We start from the raw sequence: 21,599 nt of genomic DNA, 5'->3' as shown, positions 1-21,599 counted from the left end.
CTACTCTTTGAAACACCATGCTTCAATACGAACTTCTAGCCAACAATCACCAGACTGAAGAAATTTCTCATATGAAAGACAGAGACTGAAAAAAATTAGAAAAAAATAAGGTATGGAGGGAGAAGAGAAAATTATTATTTATGTTATCAGAGATCTGTTATCAGAACATAATGCATATGTGGAAGACAGTATTACAAGAAACATTTAGGGAACCAAAAGGACCTCTTGGAAAAGCATCTGACATTTTCTCATTATTAAATACAAAGAATGAAAATTAAAGGAACCAACTACTCATCTTATTTTTAAAATTTATTTTATTGAAGTACAATGCTGCGTTAGTTTCTGCTGTACAGCAAGGTGATTCAGTTATACATATATATATATATATATATATATATATATATATATATATATATATATATATATAATTTTTCATATTACTTTCCATTATGGTTTATCACAGGATATTGAACATAGTTCCCTGTGCTATATAGTAGGACCTTGTTTTTTATCCATTCCATATATAATAGTTTTCATCTGCTAATCCCACACTTCCAATCCATCCCTCCCCACCCTCCTCCCCCTTGGTAACCACAAGTCTGTTCTCTATGTCTGTGTTTCTGTTTTGTGGATAAGTTCTTTTGTGTCATATTTTAGATTCCAGATATAAGTGATATCATATGATATTTGTCTTTGACTTACTTAGTATGATAATCTCTAGGTCCATCTATGTTGCTGCAAATGGCATTATTTCATTCTATTTTATGGCTGAGTAATAGTCCATTGTGTGTATATACCACATCTTCTTTATCCATTCATCTGTCAATGGATATTTAGGTTGCTTCCATGTCTTGGCTATTGTAAATAGTGCTGCTATGAAACTTATCTTATGAAACTAGAAGAGGACTACCAACAGAGCCTGAGATGGCATTAATGAGGAAACATAAGAAATTAATTAGTTAGAAAACATACAAAAAGTACAAAAAATTAAAAGCTGGTTTTTTTGGGAAAAACCTACAAACAGAAAAATTATATGAGTTAAATTTCTTACTAACCTGAAAAGGAAAAAAAAAAAAAGGTCAAGATCTGTCGGGAACCAGCTGCAAGCTGACACAGTCCTTGTAGCTTAAAGCATGGCAAAGTTCTGCTTAATTCTTGACAGGACCCGAAAGAGTTATTAGAGAAGATATGAGTCGTGGCCCGTGAGGTTGCTTGCAGTTTCTCTAACTATAGTTTGTCCTTGGCATGTTTCGGTAATCACAGTCTGTTCTCACGCATGTTTATATTCTGGTTCGCAGAATGTTTTGTACTATAACTTCAACATTAAGGAAATACTGTCTGATGATTCTGTCTTGTGATTTTAACAAAAACATGTGTTGCCTACTGCAATCTATAAAAAGAGTTTTGATGGGAAATAAAGTGTGTGTGCTTGTACACCACCCTCCTGACCCCGTCTCTTCTTAATTCCCTCACCTGCTCTCAGGACTTGTTCCTCAGTCTAACAGCGACTGACAAAGATCAGAAAATCACGAAGGAGAAATAACACAGATATGAGCGAGATTTAAAAGAATCCTATGAGGGGAAAAAATACTGGTGTGTCTGAGTGTTCCACAATAATTTTATTAATGTGAAAGATATAATCCATTTGGAAGTTAAATAGAATACAAAGCAATATGTACAGTGAGAACCCACTTTTAATAAACAAAACAAAATAAAAGCATATATATGCCTGGAAAATGAATGAACAGTATAAACAAACATCATCTTTCAGTCTGGGATTATGGGTGATTTTTATATGCTGGCTTACATGCATGAGTAATTTTTTATATTGGTTTTATAACAAGAAAAATACCCAATGGTTATGGTAGTAAAATTTTAATAAACATTAAAGAATTTAGGTCACTGAACAGTAACTGTTTAGTGTAACATTTAAAGGAAGCCAATTTAAAATTTCCCAATTTACTTTGCAGTTTCCACACCAACATGCTTTATTTTGTAGCAACATACTTGTTGCAATGTTTCATGATACTCATGTTGCTAGGACTATGGTAATACAGAAGAGTAAAGACCATTTTGTCCTTCAATGAGATAAAGCCATTAGGGACAGATATTTGGCTACTAATTTCTTTCTTCAAGAAAACTTTTATTATGAAAAAATTAAACATACACAAAAGTAGAGAGAATAGTATAATGAAGTCTTATATCCATCAACATCTTCCATAATTATCAACAAATCTTATTCCCTCTATCCATTTACCTCCAAACCCACTGGATGATTTTGAAGCAAATACAAGGCATCAGATATTTTCACTTATAAATATTTCAGTATGTATCTCTTAAAAAAATTAAGACTGATGTTTTTAAAAGATTACTACAATACCATTATACTACCTAAATTTTTAAAAATGTAATATCAAATATCCAGTCAGTCATCAAACTTGCTCAATAGAGTCAAATTGTTTACAATATTTCAATTAGGATCTAAAGTTTATCTAATTCATACTTTTTCACTATTTCTTCTCTCATTTTCTCTTCTAATTCATTAATTTCATATTCTATCTGCAATTGGTTGATATGTCTTCTATGCTCATTTCCCACTTTGATAGAAGTTTAAGTTTCAATATTCATGCATTAGACAACTTATAAGGCCTTGTAAGTAACCTACCTATGTAGTTAATCTTTTTTTTTGTAAAAAATTGACTTGATAGGTCCCAGGAAACTGCTTGAAAATCATCCATAAAAAGGAATTTTGAAAAGATTTTCTTATAAAGAAAGCAGTGTTATAAGTTATGTATGTGTGTTGTTATTAAAGGGATAATTCGGTGTTAACATCTCTTTCAGATTCAGCGAACCACTCTCCTGGTTTTTCTTCTGCTTCAGCCTTTGTTCTCAGAGTCCTGGATCCTCTTCCTCTACTTGATCTCTAAATGTTGAGGTTCCTCAGACTCAATTTTGAGCCCACTTCCCTCTTGATAGCATCTTCTTATGTGATCTCAATAATTCCCATGGTTCTAAATGACATTTTTATTAATAACTTTGACTAAAAAATAATTTCAAATAGCAAATAAAAAAATAAACCAAAACAAAAACTAAACAACCAAAAACAAGTAAAAAGGCAAATGACACATTGGCTTAAAAAATTTCAACTTAAATAAAAAGTGAATATATAGAGCATCTTAAAAGAAAAAAGAAAATAATCAATCCCATAGACAAATGGGCTAGAGATGAGGACAGACAGATCACAGAGAAAGGTGCAAATTGTCCTTAAAAAGATAAAAAGATTTTCTACCTCACTCATGATAAGAGAATACAAATTAAAACTATACTGAGATAGCATTTTTATCACTTAGCAGTTTGGAAAAATTCCAAAAGATTGGCCACATACTGTATTGATGAGGTTATGGAAAAGGGAGCACTCTCATACGTTGCTAATTGTGGGGAGGAAACACTTAATGGGGGGAATTTGGCGATAGCAAAATTACATGTGCATGTGTTCTTAGACCCCAAATGCTGCTTATGGGAATTTAGCCCAAAGATACACTGGCAATATTATGAAAAGGCATACGTACACTGCTATTCATGGTAGCACTATTTATAATGGGAAAACCCTGCAAACAACCTAAATGTCCATCAACAGAGAACTGGTTGAATAAATTATGGTGTATTCACTCAGTGAAGTGGGGTGACTATCTTTTTAGATTGTCAATCCAGGACACAGCCACATAGGAAAAAAATATATAATAAATATACACATATGTCTTAAACATAAATTTATGAAAAATAGATATTTGAAATTGTATATTCTGGATTTAATTTTCTGTTACTTAAATGCCGTTTTTAAAACAAAACAATAGGACTAATTAACAGTGGTGATCAGTAGTAATTGGTAGTAGGAACAACTATTTAATGTGTGAGAAATACATAACTAGAAACATCATAAGAGGATACTTATACATTATCCCTTAACACAGAAGTTTACTTTAACTTTTTTATAACTCTTTATTGGATTGCTGTATCTTAAAATACATAAAATATAAGACTTTTAATAAGGAGAATGTAAATATGATAGAACTAACTAAACTGATATTACCTATACCTACTAAAAACTAATGCCATTTTTTTTTTTGTCACAGAAACATGGTGATACATTAGGATATTTTTACTCTTTCTATTTCCTTTTCTTTTTTTTAAGAGACATCAATGGTTTAATGGATGGGGGGAATCATGTCTGAAGCAAGGTTCTGGAGTGACACCCCACTGTGTGCAGCTGACAGCAGGGAGGACACAGTGGCAGTCTTCGCTGGGCTCTGTTTCCTTTTCTGAAAGCATTTCTCTGAACTGCTTATAGACTTTAGGACATCCTTAGCTTCTTTTATGTAGTGGTAAAACTGAATACATTCAAACATAAAATTCACTTTGGAAGCTCTTCTTTTATCAAAATCATGTTTTTCTGGTTCTTGGTGTCAGTACAATGTGATGACGTCAAGCTAAATTTCCTCTCAACACAAATGTTTAAGCATGGAACACTTAGGATTTTACAAGTCAAGACTTAGACTCATAGCAGTTAGTTTCCACCTCTCCAAAAATGCCCATCTATTCGACATCTATGGGCTTGTTTAGGTAGACCAACTATTTGTCAATCAGTTCCTTTGCATTCGTTTATTCAATATGCAGTCTAACTAATGTGTAAAACACTCATTTTTCAGCACTGTGAAGCATATGGATGGCACGATAAGTTAAACCTCTCCTTCTCAGGGAAAATGGTTTCTAAAGCAGAGAGATACATAGAACTTGTTAAAATAAGTTTGAATTTCAAATAAATTACAGTTTTAGTAAAGAAATTAAGAAAATCTTGTTTCACTTGGCTACTTTGTTCTGGTGATTTTTCTTTTTCTTTTCTTTCTAACTTTTTTTTTTTTTTGAGTTATTTTGGAAGCAGTCTTATTTCAAAAATTTGGTGTTTTGCTTTGTTTTTTTGTGTGCTGTATTGGTTTTTGTCACAATCTACACATAATACTGAATAACTCAGATGCAGTTAGTTCATCCTTTTCTAGATTTCTTATGGCCTCTGAAAAGATCATCAAATGCTTTTGGAGAAACAATATAAATTTCTGTTTTACTGTCATTCTTTTCTATATTCTTATCTTCAGTGTATTTAGTGAGTACCTACTATAGGCCAACCACTGCTTTTTATGGTAGGGATACAACTTTGATCAAAATAGTTAAAGCTCCTGCCCTTAGGAAACATTATTCTATATGAGACATGAAGATGTATATTTTTCTGTTTTTAAAATCAACTTTACTGAGGTTTGATTTACACACAGTAAAATGCACACGTTGTGTGTACTTCAATGAACTTTTACAAATGAATTCGGCCATATAGCCACCACCATAATCAAGATACAGAACGTTTCCATCCCCTCAAGTCACCTAGCCCTATTCCAATTAATCCTTCCTTGACATCCACCTCGTCTCCTGTCAGTCACTGTTCTGTTTTGTCATGATAGATTAGATTTGTCTTTTTTAGAATTTCATAAAAATGGAAGCATACTCTTTTGCTCATACTCTGATTTCCTTTGCTCAGAATAATGTTTTATGAGATTCACATTTTTGCATGTCAAGTAGTCATCCCTGTTTGTCGATAATTACTATTCATTATATGAATAATTACATATCATTGTATGGATATGCCACAGGTTGTTTATCCATTCACCAGATGATGAACATTATGGTTGTTTCCAGTTTTTGATCATTAAAAATAAAGCTATGAAGAGGCAAAAACCAGAGCCGATCAGTGGAATGTTAACTATGTAGAAACATCTGCTAAAACACGAGCTAATGTTGACAAGGTATTTTTTGATTAATGAGGGAAATTGGAGCCAGAAAGATGGAAGACAGCAAAGAAAAGAATGGAAAAAAGAAGAGGAAAAGTTTAGCCAAGAGAATCAGAGAAAGATGCTGCATTTTATAATCAAAGTCCAAACTCCTTTCTTATCTTGACCATACTAATAAATATAATTTATAAGCTTTGCCATTGAAGGCTCAGCTGACTGAAATTACTTTAACATTTTGGAGATCATGTATCTCTAAAAGCATGAATTGGAACTGCACTGAAAGTCAAATTCACTTAAAAAAGAAATTAATGTGGCTTCACCAAGAAAAAAAAAAAAGCTTTTGTGTGTAAAGTAAAAACCTAGGAGTGTAATTGTTGGATCACGTAAATGCGTGATTAATTTTATAGTAAAAGACAAACTGTTTACCAAAGTGGTTGGACCATTTTGGATTCCCATCAGGAACATATGAGAGGTCCAGCTGCTCCATGTTGTCAACATTTGATACCGTCTTTTAAATTCTGGCCATCTTAATGGCTATGTAGTGATAAGCATGCGTTTCGTTTCCTACCCATACTAGTCTACTTATGTAACCCCACTTTAAAACTGATCATTTTATTAATTTCAGGAAAAATCTAAACCATGTAAAGGGTGTAAAAGAAAATAACTGGCTTGATTCTGCTTATATTTTGTTTCCATTTTTCCGCATGAAATCCCCAGGCTCTCTAGGAAACATAAAACCGGTGTCAGGCAGGCTCTTCATTCAAGGCCCCAACATCTAAGGCCTGCGCGTACTTCCACCGCTTCCTCGCGCCTCCCCGACACCTTTCTAAGAATTTCCCAGGGAACCACGCGGCGCGAAGCGGGGCGGGCTCTGGGTCCCCAGGCTCCGCCCCCTACCGGCACCCACCCACTACCCAGAACAAGGCCGCAGGCTGGAGAAAGAAGGTAGCTTCCGGTCTCGCGACTGGCTCTAATCCCGCGAGAAGAGAAGATAGCCGCCCCGGCCGAAGGCGGTCGGTAGCAAGGAAGGGGGTGTGGCCGGGGAGCGCGAAGTCCCAAGGCGTGAGGGAGAGGAGGCGGGGTCGCGCGCACAGGGCGTACGCATGCGCGCACGCGGCCGGTCGGGCTGGGCTGAGAGGGGAGGGGTTGGCGGCGGCGGCGGCGGCGTCGATATTTCCGCGATCTGGACGGTGCGTGGCGGCGCGGTTGGCCACGGGAGAAGTAGGTAGGGACCGCCGTGCGGAGCCACTGAGACTTCTTCCCTCCCGTGTCAGAGAGCCGCAGCCCCCCGCGCGGGTGGCGGACCCTGGGGACGCCAGGTCACCCTGCGGCCCCTGCCCACCCGCCGCGCTTCAGGTAGGAGCTGCGGACTTCCCCGTGCCCGCCGCCCGCCGGGGCCCTGGCCTTACTCGGTGTTATCGGGGCGACGACCTGGCACCAGGCGTGCCAGTTCTCCCGCGCGACGACAGCCCTGTCCTTGCCTCCGTGCCCGTGGGGCTGGGGCCGGGCCGGGCCGGGCTGACCCGGGTGGGGCGATCCCCTCCTCAGGTGCGCCCCCGCCCTGGGCCCGGCGGCTGGGGCCCGGCGGTGCGCTCCCTCACGCCATGCCCCCGGACAGGCTGTGTAGGGGTCCGGCCGGGCCGGGCGAGGTTGGCCCGGCGAGCTCCGGGCAGGTGAAGGACCACCTTGACTTGAGTAGTTGCTGGGGTCTTGGGCTTCGAGAGGGGACCCTGAAGAGTGCCTTGGTTATTTGTGGCCAGTGTTGAAAGTAGGAAGCTCTGGAGTTGGTTCTTTTTGGGCCAGTGGTGGGATGGTTTGTGATTCTTTCTTCCTAAATAGGCAAACTGTTTGAGTCCTGGTAGATGGTGGGCTCTTATTAAATGAGCAGCAGCAGTGTTAATTGACGTGGGATTTAATTGCAGTAAGGTAGTTTTTTACAGTGCGGTCCTCAAACTCAGAAGAGCTCTGCTTAAAGAGTTTAGTAAGACTTTCATCCAATACTTAAACGCACATGGTTTGCAAATACTCTTGCCCCGAAAGCTACATCCTCTCTTTTACACCAATATTAATTTTATAGGAATAATGGTTATGAAAGCTTCTGTAGACGATGATGATTCAGGATGGGAGCTCAGTATACCAGAAAAGATGGAAAAAAGCAATACAAACTGGGTGGACATAACCCAAGATTTTGAAGAAGCTTGTCGAGGTGAGTTTGAATTTTTGAATTAGAAGTTCAAAATTTGGGAAAGGGTGCAATAAAAATGTGGATTGTAATTTCTAAACTATCTCAATAAGTTTAAAAAATCAACATGTGTGGTTTATCGAGTTTGTTAACCACACTTATTCATTCTCTATCTTCTGATTTTAACTTTCATTTAAAGCCAGTTTATATAGGATATAGCATTAAATACAGATGTTCAGGCAGTTTCTTGGGTTAAAATTTTCTAACTTTTAAGTAACAGGTTAGAGAGCACATAGCAATAATTTCAAACTGTGGAAATATGAATTCTGTTGCCCTAAGGACGGGAGTATTATTGTATATTTGAGGTTTGAAAATAATCAGATCATGTCATTCCCTGCTTAAGATCCTCCAGTGGCTTCCTGTTGCATGTAGAGTAAAATTCAAACTTCTTCCCTTTGGCCTATGTGATCTAGTGTCTGCCTCAGACTTTTTTTGTACCACTGCTTCTCTAGACTCATTATGTTTAGTCATGAGATCCTTATCTCATTAAACACACCAAGGTCGTGTCCCCAGGTCTTTACATAGCCGGCTTCTTCCTGACCACTTAAATGTTACTGTCCCAGGGACTTCTCTGGTGGTCCAGTGGTTGAGACTCCGTGCTCCCAATGCAGGGGGCCCAGGTTCCATCCCTAGTGAGAGAACTAGATCCTGCATTCCACAACTAAGACCCGGTGCAATCAAATAAATTAAAAAAAAAAAAAAAAAAAAAAAAAAGTTACCATCCCAGTGAGGTCTAACAGCCAATCTAAGCAGATTTATCCCCTCATTCTCTTCTATCCAGCTCCGCCTCAGTTGAATCACCCTGCTTTATTTTCTTCATAGCACTTATCTACTGTGAGAAACCATCATTTTCAGTTACCTTTTGTTGTTAGCCTCACCCACTGAAATATAAGTTCTGTGAGTGCAGAAATCCTGTCGATAACCCTAGCACACAGAACAGTGCCTGGTACATAGTAAGTTCAGTAGATGCTTGGGCATAAATGATTGGAGAAATAAGCATATTTGTTGTTTGAGAAGAAAGAGCCTTAGGGAGAGAATGAAGGTAAGAGAAAGGAACAAATGATAGAGTGAGAGCTTGAACTTTAAGAGAGGATGGGATCAAGAACATTGTAGAGAAATTAACCTCAGGAAAAGAATAGGGACTTACTGAGACAGGAGGAATGAAGGTTAAGATGATGAAGATACAGGTATATTTCTAAGTGGGTGGGGAGGAATGGTGGAGGGATTCACACCTTGATGGCTTCTATTTTCTTGGTGAACGGAGGGTTAGGCTTTTAGTGATGGTGACGTGTGTTTAGAATAGTGCTCTTAGGGAGAGGAGTAAAGACTTGGAGCAGCTGCAGGTGGAAAGGGAGCCAGCTGAGTATAAGCAAAGCGATAACTCATGTGCTTACCCTTCGACTGTTCTGAAATACATGTCCAGTTGAAGTATGCCTAGGTGAGATAGTGGAAAGAACGTTAGACTGAGCGTTGGGTGACTGCCCAAATATGTCTCTCTAAGGGAGAAAGAAGTGTAAGTTACAGTGTAGTTTTTTTTTTTTTTTTTTTTTAACGTTTTTTTTTTTGTTGTTGTTGTTTTTTAATTTATTTATTTATTTTTGGCTGTGTTGGGTCTTCGTTTCTGTGCGAGGGCTTTCTCTAGTTGTGGCAAGCGGGGGCCACTCTTCATCGCAGTGCGCAGGCCTCTCACTATCGCAGCCTCTCTTGTTGCGGAGCACAGGCTCCAGACGCGCAGACTCAGTAATTGTGGCTCACAGGCCTAGTTGCTCCGCGGCATGTGGGATCTTCCCAGACCAGGGCTCGAACCCGTGTCCCCTGCATTGGCAGGCAGATTCTCAACCGCTGCGCCACCAGGGAAGCCCTACAGTGTAGTTTTTGTGCTCAGTGTTCTTAAACTATTAAGTGGATCACACCTATAATCTCGGATTGATTTTCAGTGACCTATAAAGGTTTTATGAAGTATATATGGCTTGAGTTGGGCCGTAAAGGAGTGGTCAAGTTTCTGTTAAGTGAATGTTAGGGAATTACTCTAAACTGAGATGAACCATTAGAGCCAAAGTTCGGTGAGACTTTATGTTTTTCTCTTTAATATAAATTTATTTATTTTTGGCTGCGTTGGATCTTCATTGCTGCACGTGGGCTTTCTCTCGTTGCGGCAAGTGGGGGCTACTCTTCGTTGCCGTGCACGGGCTTCTCATTGCGGTGGCTTCTCTTGTCGCGGAGCACGGGCTCTAGGTGCCCGGGCTTCAGTAGTTGTGGCACGCAGGCTCAGTCGTTGTGGCTCGCGGGCTCTAGAGTGCAGGCTCAGTAGTTGTGGCTCGCGGGCTCTAGAGCGCAGGCTCAGTGGTTGTGGCGCACGGGCTTAGCTGCTCTGCGGCATGTGGGATCTTCCCAGACCAGGGCTCGAACCCGTGTCCCCTGCATTGGCAGGCGGATTCTTAACCACTGTACCACCAGGGAAGCCCAGAGACCTTTATGTTTGATGAACAGTGAATAATTCTGCTTCTTTGGGGAAGGAACCTTGAGTAGAAAATATGGTTTAATACCTGCTTCAGTGTGGATTGAGAGAGGGTGGCATATCATTTTGTTGCCAGCATCAGACTATCCTATTAAATACTCCTCCATAATTAGCCCTTGTACTGTCTCAGGTGGCTCAAATGTGAGGTATACTTCTTGAAACTAAAAAGTTGATAAAGAATTAATCTTTATGTATGATTTTTGGACTGAAGGCTGTTAGCATTCTTGAGCCTATGGTATTAATAATTTGTTTTCCCCTCCTGAAATAATCAGATTCATAGCCTTAATTATAGGTTAGACTTCTAACACCTTTCTGAAAACTAAATTTAATACACATACCATTACATCTTTTTCTTAACTGTCGCAGTGGTTTCTCTTTGGTAACAGTGTGATGGCATTTGGATAGACTTTGGTGATTTCAGGGGAGGGGAGTACTATAAAATAATCTGAATACTGCTGACAGCGTTTTTCATGCACATTTCTACTTATTCTTTTAGAGGCTCTTCAGAATCTTCTGGATCAAATTCTAACTTTCATCGTTTATTTCTTATTGGTCAGATGGCACACATTCCTGCCACATTTCCTATAGCTGACATTGAGGCTTTTTTTTTTTTTTCTTTTCCAAATTATTTTGAATGTGTAGTGCCATCACTGTTATTTTACCTGATATGTAACATATCATTCGTCTAAATTACACCTCTGAGCTTCCCTTCTCTGGGAAACCTTGCCCAATTCAGTCCATCTCATTTTGTTACCTGTAAAGCCTCTGCTCTTTATATTCCACTTGTTTGTCTATATTTAGGTACTTTCTGAATTACAAAGTTACGACTTAGACACTTCACTGAAACATAAATGATCATAAAAGATACACTGCTGCTGCTGCTTCTGCCTGCTAGATTCCCTTCTTCCACACTTGCTCTGCATAGGCAACAACCTCTCCTAGGATGTTGACACCATTAGGTGTCTAGAGCCCAGAGGTAATCCAAGGTCAGCTATAATTACTTTCATTCTTTCTAAACTCTAATTTAGGAGGATATGGGCCCATCCTCTCATCCTATTTTCTTCTCTCTTTGATGGCTTAGTTCATTCTTCCTTAGTCAATCTTTATAACAGGTATCACTGTTTAGGACCCCCATAAGCCATCCAGTTCCTTTAGGTCTTGCCCAGTACTTTCAGAAAACTCCTTTTGTTGTTTTCTCTTCCCTCATTTAAAATCCAGGATGCTTAAGCCTCTTATTTCTCTTCTTTCCTGTTGTCTTCTCTCACCCAGAACAATATATTTGTTTTTAAGAATAAATGAATATTCTAAGGCCATGTTTCTTCAAACCAGAGAATATCTGGATCTTGTACTTCAGAAGTATGAGAACCTGTATTACATGAAATGCTGTCATTGTGGGTGATTGCCAGGAACCAGCATAATTATGAACACAAGCTTGGGCCCTGACACTGTAGCAATACTTGATTATAATGTTATCATCCATTTGGTCTGGAATATGTTTCTGTAATCTTTTAAAAAGGTTATCATTGAACTGATTGCATAGCATTTAACAATTATTATAGAAGAAGTATAGATTCTTGATAAAATTTTAATGGACTTTCACTCCACCCCCTCAATTCATGAACCCCAGTTTGAGAATCATTGTTCTATGCATTTGCTGTTTGTTACCATTTTATTCTAAGAGGAAAAAGATGGACAAAAATTGTCCTGGTGAAAGATCAGGGCAACCTGTAAAACTTTTTTTTAAGTGATTTTGGTTTTGGAAATGAAAATTATGTTTTCCTTGTTCCATACTATCAGGAATATTTTTAGTGGTGGGGCATGGATGGGGTGAGCAGCACTGGTAATTGTGGATCATTCTTGTTCGCCACCAGGGGTGATTTTGCCCCTCGAGGGACATTTGCCAATGTCTTGAGACGTGTTTGGCTGTCACGTTCGGGGGTGGGGGTTTGCTGCCAGTGTCTAGTGGGTGCACATTGAGGATGCTGCTAATCATCTGATGCACGGTGTGGCCCCCACAAAAAATAAGCTTTCTGCCCAAAATAGCAGTAGTGCCGCTTAGTTCACTCCATTTAGATTACTTTTAAGAATGTTCAGCTATCATTTAACCTCTTTGACCTTGAATTTTTTTAGGAAAGGAACACATGGATGTCATAAGACCTCTAACGACTAGCATTAAATAGCACATGCAGTAGGAAGGGAATGGGATCTTTGTTGCATTTTGAAGGCTCTTCTTACCAGATTTCCCCCTAATCTTGTATTGTTTATCCTGCTCTATGTTAGGAGCTTTGGTCAATAGAAAAGGTGTCCTCAGAAGTCACTATTTTCCCCCTGTTAGTTGGTTATTTTAGTAATCATGATTCTAGATAGCAGGCTTTTATTGCTGTTTCTTGATTCCCCCCACTCCCATTTGGGCATTATCTATGGACTTCCCCCCACATAGTTAGAGCTATGCAAATATTATTCATAGCTGAGCCAAAGAGTAAAACTGTTGTTGCTTTTCCCTTCCTACACATTTCTGTTTTATGCAAAAAATATTTATTCAGAAACCATGTACTTGTCATTAATTCTACCTTACACCCTTCACCAGTTGTCTAAATCTTCTTAAGACATTCAGGCACATCAGACATCCTATTGTGTTTAATCTCCATAAAGAAATTTCTTCTCAAGTCTCTTACTTTGCTCAGATCTGGACTTTTGCCTTTTGTACCTGGTGTGATCCTGAGATCTTCCTTCATCATCAACCTGGGGTTTCTTACTTTTCTCCCTTGTTTTGATTAGACATCTTTATTATCTTCCTGAGTAAAACACATGGGAGATACAGTTTTTTGAGACTCTGGGTGTCTGAAAATGTCTTTATTGTATCCTCCTGCTTTATTGATAATACATCTGGGTACGTTTGAGAATTTTGAGCGCATTGCTCAAGTGTCTGATGACATTCTGATTACTGAGCTTTCATATGTAACCTTTTAGTATCTTCTCTTTGTTCCCCATGTCCAGAACTTTCACAATGGTTTGCTTTGTTGATGACTCTGGAGCCCTTTCACTTTGATCTTTCAGTTCTGGGGAATTTTCTTTTCTTTTTTTTTTTTTTTCTTAAAAATAGTTTTATTTTAAATCCAAATGAATTTTTAGTTTAAATCCAAACTTTTACAAAAACTAAACACTTTCTTAATTAAGTATATACCAAAAATATCAATGATTTAACTTGCTTCTGTGTATAGTTTTTCCAAACATGAGCACCACCATGATCATTACCATTACAACTATAGCATTCCTTTTTTTTTTTTAATTAATTAATTTATTTATTTTTGGCTGTTTCGTCTTCGTTGCTGCATGTGGGCTTTCTCTAGTTGGAGCGAATGGGGGCTACTCTTCATTGTGGTGCGTGGGCTTCTCATTGCGGTGGCTTCTCTTGTTGTGGAGCACAGGCTCTAGGCTTGCAGGTTTCAGTAGTTGTGGGACACGGGCTCAGTAGTTGTGGCTTGAGGGCTCGAGAGTGCAGGCTCAGTAGTTGTGGTGTGCGGGCTTAGTTGCTCCGCGGCATGTGGGATCTTCCCAGACCAGGGCTCAAACCTGTGTTCCTTGCATTGGCAGGCGGATTCTTAACCACTGCACCACCAGGAAAGTCCCACGGCATTCTTTTTTAAAACTTGTTTTTCATCCAGAATTTCACACATTAATTTTTCAGTTGGATATTTAAATTCCACTATTAATCATTAATCACAGAAATGGCAGTCAAAGATATCCTCTGATCTTCCTTACTCTGACCCTCTCTCTTTTCACGTGGCTTTCTGAGTTTGGCAATTGTCAACAGATTTACGGAGCTGCGGGAAGAAGCTGATGATTTACGGAGCTGCGGGAAGAAGCCGATGACCCCATTTCATTCTTCCTTCCCTCTGTAATTCCTATGTCTGTGTAAGGATAGGCTCTCCACTTCAATACAAGTCTTGCACAGGATGTTCTACACATATATTTTTGTATATTTATTGAAAAAAATCCGTGTATAAATGGACCCACGCAGTTCAAACCCATGTTGTTCACGGGACAACTATAGATCCTTCACACGCCTTCTCAACACTGCACTCCACGTAACCACTGAGTGACAAACATGGATGGGTTCATTTATCTTGAGTCTTTCTTCTATTATATGTGGAATCTGCTATTCAAGTCTGATAGGTTTTTGCTTCCGTTTGGTCTTTTCTGTTTCACATATTCTGTGGGGAACTTTCTTGAATTACTCTATTTCCTCTTTGTTTTTTTCTCTATTCACATTATGGAGTGTTTACTATTTGGATATTGAAACGTCTAGGCTGATTATCTGTTTTTTTTGTTATGCTTTCTTGCCCATTTTCCATCTCTTTGTATTTTTCCTCAACGCTACGGACTGAATGTTTGTGTCCCCCCAAATCATATATTGAAACCTAATGCCCAATGTGATGGTATTAAGAGGTGGGGCCTTTGGGAGGTGCTTAGGTCATCATAGTGGAGCCCACATGATTGGAATTGATGTTCCTATGAAAGAAACCCCACAGAGCCTCCCTAGTCCCTTTTGCCATGTGAGGTTATAGTGAAAAGATGGCTGTCTAGGAAGTGGGCCCTCTCCAGACACTGAATCTGGTGGTGCTTTGATCTCAGACTTTCTAGCCTCCAGAACTGTGAGAAATAAAAGTTTGTTATTCATAGGCCACCCAATTTATGGTATTTTGGTTATAGCTGCCTGAGTGGACTAAGACTCTTAATTTAATTTTTCTTTTCTGCTGTAATGTTTTTAATTTCTAAGATTTTTTCCCTCTGAATGTTTCTTTTTTTAATAAAAGTAGAGTGTTCTTGTTTCAGGGTTGCACTATTTTTTCTCTCTAAGAATAATAATAGTTCTTTTGAAATTTTGTTTCCCAATGTAGTGTCTTTCCTCCAGCTTGCCTTTTTTAGTTTGTTTTCTTTGGTTTCTATCTTTCGTGTTAGGGGATTACTTCAGATATCTAAGAATCCTTTGTTGCCTGTCGAATGGGGGGGCTGCCAAAAAGCCAGCTGGAAGCTCCGAATTTTTGAGCAGGACTCTTCTGCTATGAATGCCAGTATCAGGTGATCTGACTTGGCTTTTGTGTTGGAGAACCTCTGGTGTCAGTTATTTAGCTCCTTCCTCTTGGAAAGATTATATTCTGTAGAGAAAATTTATCTAATCTCCTGCTTGAGGTTGAAGATTTGACTGTCTGCCTGTGATTTAACAGTTAAGTGGGGGAAGAGGTCTGGAATTTTCACATATTCACTTAATGCCCCCTCTTCCCAGTACTGAACCCTACCCTTCAAATAACCTTCTGTCCCTGGAGATTTTTTGGTTTGCCCTTTTCAAAGAAAGCCTTCAGTATTATCCAGGGTGAGGGAGGGGTAGTTATCTTGTTCTGTAAATTAGGGCAGGGCTCTGGGCTGTCTGATGACTCAGTTCTCTATATTTTAGCCCATCTTTATATCCTCACTTTCAGAGGTAAGTGGTAAATCGGATTGGTTTTGGCTTTCTCCACTGCTGGTTTTATTTTTCTTGGGTTTGCTAGGAAACGTCTTTCTGTTTCCAAGTTTCCCTAATTTTGTTGTATTATTTCTGTACCTATTTTTCCTCTTCCTTTAGGTTCATAGCTTTCTTTAAAAAAAAAAAATTATTTTTTTCCTTTAATTGTTTAAATGAGATTTCAGGAGGGAGTTAAAGGTTGTTGCATGTGTTCAGTTGGCCACCTTTACCCAGAGGTAAACTTTAATTCATCTGTTTAATTATAACTGTACAATGGTATTGGATTCCAGCTATATCATAGATTCAGTAGGGCCTTCATAGCGACCCTAGCAGTGAACTTAACCATCATGTACAATGTTATGTGTAGAAATATATTCAAAGATCTGTAACACCAGTTTTCAAATGATCTTCTCATTTATAAGAGGGTAAAATGTATTTGCGTTGTCAAATAGTTCCATGTTTTTCTCATCCCGTTAGATTACTTTTCTTCAGGAGAATGATCGTATGCTTCAAGTGCTTAGCACTGCTGCAAACCCAAACTCCAGCTACAAGTTATAGTTCATTGTTCATTGCCAAGGCAAAAGGGAGGATGTCCTAAGGAACTTTAACAGAATCATCTAGTACAAGCCTTCATTTTACAGATGATAAACTCAGGGCCCAGAGTGATCAACTTGCTTCTGGGTCTGTGGAGTGTTCAGTGAAGCTATTTGGTACCCAAATCTACCCTAAGTATATGGTAAATTATTACAGCAATTCTCAATTTTTTGGTATCAGAACCCCATTATACTCTTAAAAATACCCTCTTATGCTTTTAAAAAGTGTTGTTTATGTGTATTATATGTATATTGATGTTTACAGTATTAGAATTTAAAACAGAAATTTAAAAAATACTTGTTCATTTGAAAATGGTAATAAACCCATTGCATGTCACCATAACATTTTTAAAATGAAAAATGTATTTTCCAAAACAAAGAACAACTTTGAAGAGTGGCATTATTTTATACTTTTGAAAATCTCTTTGATGTCGGCATAATAGAGGGCACCTGAATTCCCTATCTGCTTCTGTGTTCAGTCTGTTGCCACATGTCGTTTTGGTAGAAGTATAGGAAGTATATCAGGCCTCACCAAATATGTAGTTAAAAGATGGTGGAACCTTTTCAGGTAATTGTGGATATTCTTTGCTACTATACCAAAACTTGGCAGGTGGTAGTTTCTTAAAGATTAAGTTTGCAGTGTGGAATCTGAAAGCATATCAGTGGACCTTTCATGCTGTGTTACATAAAGTATATTGGTCTGTCTAGAACGTTGAATGGATCTTTTATCCATGCCTGATTTTGTAACATGCATTGCTATTTGCAAAATATTGGTTTAGTGAGTTAAGCACATTTTCCAAGTGTTGACACATTTCATTATACAGTATTAAAAAGCACATTTGTTAATATCGCCACAGTATCCTCAGGAAAGCCTTTTTAAGTATTGGGACACTGTCAAGTTCACAGTGGCAGATACATGTTTTCCAGAATTCTGATTTTTTCTTGAAAGCTCAAATTTTATCACTGGCAATAAACCTTGTCAGTTATTTTCCTAAAGTGACAAACTCATTTATTTTCAAGAAAATGTCATATTGACAAGTCTGAATAACTATAATTTGTCACTGTTCTTTCAAGTAAAAGTGGTGTTCCATGATAGTTGTGCAAGAGCTTTTCCTTGAGACAGTCTCTTACTTTGGTAAGCAGAGGAAGTGTTTATGTATACTTCCCATTTGTCAAATAGAATATTAAAAAGATGTATTCAAAGATTGAAATTTAATTACATATATCAGGACCAGCCCTAGGATGAAGTGAGTGAGGCAATTAGGGTACAAAATTTAAGAAGGCACTACTTGAAAGTACCTCCTTAAGTTTTGCACCCTCCATGCCTTACTTGCACTCTGGTCCTGGCCCTGAGATTAATAATTTTTACTGTTCCATCAAGGTCTTCTTAAGTGAAAGTGCATGGAAGTGAAGAATACACTGTTTAGCTTGGGGCCACTGTCTTGATTTGTGCTGAAGCTACAGAGTTTTGCCCTTTTCCTCTTTACACCATTGCTTTTGCATCATCGTTGTAAATGTCAACACAATGAAAAAAAGTTTAGTATTATTTACAAAATGTATTAGTATTATTTTAGTATTTTAGTTTTAGTATTATTACAAAATGACTTTAACATCACAGACTCCTGGGTTCTCAAACCATCTTTGAGAACCACTGTCTGTTCTATTATGCTTCATTATAGTATTTTGATAAATGCTTCTCATTGATTTATCTGTTTCAGTACATGGAACTTTAAAAAATGAATGTCATTTAACTTATTAGCTAGGGAGATTAGTAATATTCTGAGAACTGCTTCTTTATGTCTTCCACAGGAGTTGACCATCAACATTTAAGCTACTTAAAAATGATACAGTAGTGGTTCTCCCTTTACTTGCACATTGAAATCATCTGGAGTACTTTAGAACCACTCTATGGGTCCCACTCCTAGAATTTGATTGGTTTGGGGTGCTGATTGGACATTGGGGTTTTCAAAAGCTCCCCAATTGATAGTGATATGCAGCCAAGGTTGAGAACTGCTGCTTTATGGAGGATTAACACTCTTTTGATCAGCTGTTTATGCAAGTGTTTTCTACATTATTTAAATAAAATGTAATAAAAAAATAGTTTCGACACTGTTCCTGGGACAAAAAGAGATTAGATTATGATGCCAAGTAGGTTAAAAACAACTTGAGAAATAGCATACAGTTCTGTGAAAAAGTATACTTAGGGAGAAATGTATTAGTGGTTTTTTTAAAATGAGGCTGATAATTCTGGTTGTATTATTGTAGCCTGTGATGGGTCACTTGTTAATTCTCAGAAGTTCAATTTATAGTTAGTGTTTAAATATTCACTGTGTAGAAGACATTATATTAGTAATTGAGTAGAAATAACATGACCATTTCTTAGAAAATGAAGTTTAAAGGACTGCAAGCACATTTTTCAGGTGCTAATATTTTGTTTCATTTTTTTCTTAGAATTCACAGTTAAATATAAATAGGTATTATTCAAAAGATTTTTCTCTTTGTTTCTTTTAGAACTAAAGTTGGGAGAACTGCTTCATGATAAGCTGTAAGTATTTGTGTCCTTTGAAATAGTGTAGTGTAATATTTCCATCTATTTTGTCTCCTGTGCAATAGTATTCCTTGAAGTCTGAGTAATTTTACATTTCAAAGCTGTAAGAATAACACTAATTATATATTTTTAACCTTGGTCAGCTGTTTTGGGGCAGCTGACCTTAGTCGTGATAGGAAGTGGTTGTACCTAGTGAAACTGTGACTTATGGTCATTCCTTGAGGGTAGGTGTACAGGATGTGGAATTTCTTGAGAAAAGGTATTGGTTGCATGTCGTATGTGATAACGCTGGTTGATGACCAGAGGTAGGTGATTAAATGCCTAGATGAAAGTAGATTGAGAATCCCTAGAAAGGTAAATGAAAGGAAATTCTTGATTATATTTATACTCCCATAGATAGCCTCAGTTCCCATACTGCTGTGGCCAGACTCAATTTTCAAGGTTGGGAGTATGAAATTTTAAATTAGTAAGTAGACAAGATTGGACATTTGTTAGGGGAAGTAGGAACTTGAAGCTTAATTCTTCTCAGACTTTAGTGACATCAGAATCATCAGAAGGGTTTTAAAACACAGATTTCTGGAACCCACCCCCAGAGTTCCTTATTTAGTAGGTCTAGTGTGGGATCACAGAAGTTGCATTTCTCAAGTTCTCAGGTGAGATTGATGCTGCTGATCTAGGGACCACACTTTGAGAACCACTGTAGGTCATCATTTTGATGTCACAGGCCGTGATAGGAAGGATATAATGAAATCAAACCATAAGCTAATGCAGGAAAGAATGTGGCTCCTGACTATGGAATAACATTTGAGAGAGGGCCGCTAGAGGGACATAGCCCTCTTCATTTCCCCAAGGTTTTAGACACTGAGCCCAGGGATCATGATTGCCAGCAGCCTGCCCTGGCCATCTATTAAATTTGTATCCTTTTAATCCATATCTTCTTTAACTGTCATTTCTTTTCCCCCTAGCATGTATGGTCTTCTAGCCTTCTATGTCATTTACTTATCTTTATTGTTTGTTTCCTTCCACTAGAACGTAAGCCCCATGAGACAGGCAAGTTTTTTTTGCTCACTCATGTATCTCAAGTGCCTAGAACAGTGCCTAGCACATAAGCAGGCACTCAGTATTTGTTGAGTGCATGGAATAGCTAACTTACTGCTACTCTGGTTTCTGTAGCAATTTTACTAATAAAGCAAATACCTTATTTTTAAAAAAAATTTTTTATTGGAGTATAACTGCTTTACATTGTTGTGTTAGTTTCTGCTGTACAATGAAGTGAATCAGCTATATGTATACTTATATCCTCTCCCTCTTGAGCCTCCCTCCCACCCCCCACCCCACCTGTCTAGGTCATCACAGAGCACCGAGCTGAGCTTCCTGTGCTTTATAGCATGTTCCCGCTAGCTATTTTATGCATGGTAGTGTATATATGTCAATCCTAATCTCCCAATTTGTCCCACCCTTCCCTGCCGCCTGTGTCCACATGTCCGTTCTGTACATCTGTGTCTCTGTTCCTGCCTTGCAAATAGGTTCATCTGTACCATTTTTCTAGATTCCACATATATGCATTAATATACGATATTTGTTTTTCTCTTTCTGGCTTACTTCACTCTGTATGACAGACTCTAGGTCCATCCACATCTCTACAAATGACCCGATTTTGTTCCTTTTTATGACTGAGTAATATTCCATTGTATATATGTACCACATCTTCTTTATCCATTCATCTGTTGTTGGACATTTAGGTTGTTTCCACGTCCTGGCTGTCGTAAATAGTGCTGCAATGAACATTGGGGTACATGTGTCCTTTTGAATGGTTTTCTCAGGGTATATGCCCAGTAGTGGGATTGCTGGGTCATATGGTAGACTTTATTGATCTAGCGTTTTAATTGTGCCATTAACAGCTTTTCTTTAGTTGTTTTCATATAAGCAATAAACGGATACTTTGTTTTTAACAAATTTAAACATTAGAGATGAAGCAGAACTTCCCATGACACCATCTCTCCAACACAATCTCTGTTCTTTGCTTGGAGATAGTCATTGTTATAAGTCATCAGATTGTTACATGTCCTGGACCTATAAAAAATATATATACTTATATACGTGAATGAAATCTATAGAACTAGTTAACTGTAAATGGGGATATATAGTACAGTATTCATCTATATGCCATTTTTTATGTAAGGGACTTGAGCATCTGTGGAGGCTCCTGGAGCCAACCCCCTGTATAGCAAGGGCCGACTGTGTGTATTCTGCAAATTCCCCACCCCCCCCTTTCAGTATATCTTGGAGATCTTTCCATGTTAGCTCCACCTTGTTCATTTTAACTGCTGCTTTTTATTTTATAAAATGACTGTACCATAA

General features: G+C 38.2%; 1 protein-coding gene across 7 annotated transcripts in view; it reads left to right on the top strand.

The window, feature by feature from the left end:
• The first annotated feature begins 6,932 nt into the window (after window positions 1-6,932).
• NAA35 (N-alpha-acetyltransferase 35, NatC auxiliary subunit) overlaps window positions 6,933-21,599 on the top strand; it is a 94,752-nt gene continuing 80,085 nt past the window's right edge. For 4 of the 7 annotated variants that reach the window (XM_082401175.1, XM_082401176.1, XM_082401174.1 and 1 more), the window contains exons 1-3: window positions 6,938-7,059; window positions 7,912-8,040; window positions 19,202-19,235. In XM_082401175.1, the coding sequence (XP_082257301.1) occupies window positions 7,917-8,040; window positions 19,202-19,235 (158 nt within the window). In that variant the 5' untranslated portion in view covers window positions 6,938-7,059; window positions 7,912-7,916. Of the gene's footprint in view, window positions 7,191-7,911; window positions 8,041-19,201; window positions 19,236-21,599 lie in introns of those variants that run through there. The other 3 variants (XM_082401178.1, XM_082401177.1, XM_082401180.1) reach the window with 3 other exon arrangements.

The sequence above is a fragment of the Balaenoptera borealis genome (genome assembly GCF_965194805.1).
Source record: "Balaenoptera borealis genome assembly, chromosome: 8".
NCBI lineage: Eukaryota > Metazoa > Chordata > Mammalia > Artiodactyla > Balaenopteridae > Balaenoptera > Balaenoptera borealis.
This window is presented reverse-complemented; position numbering and strand designations above follow the sequence as displayed.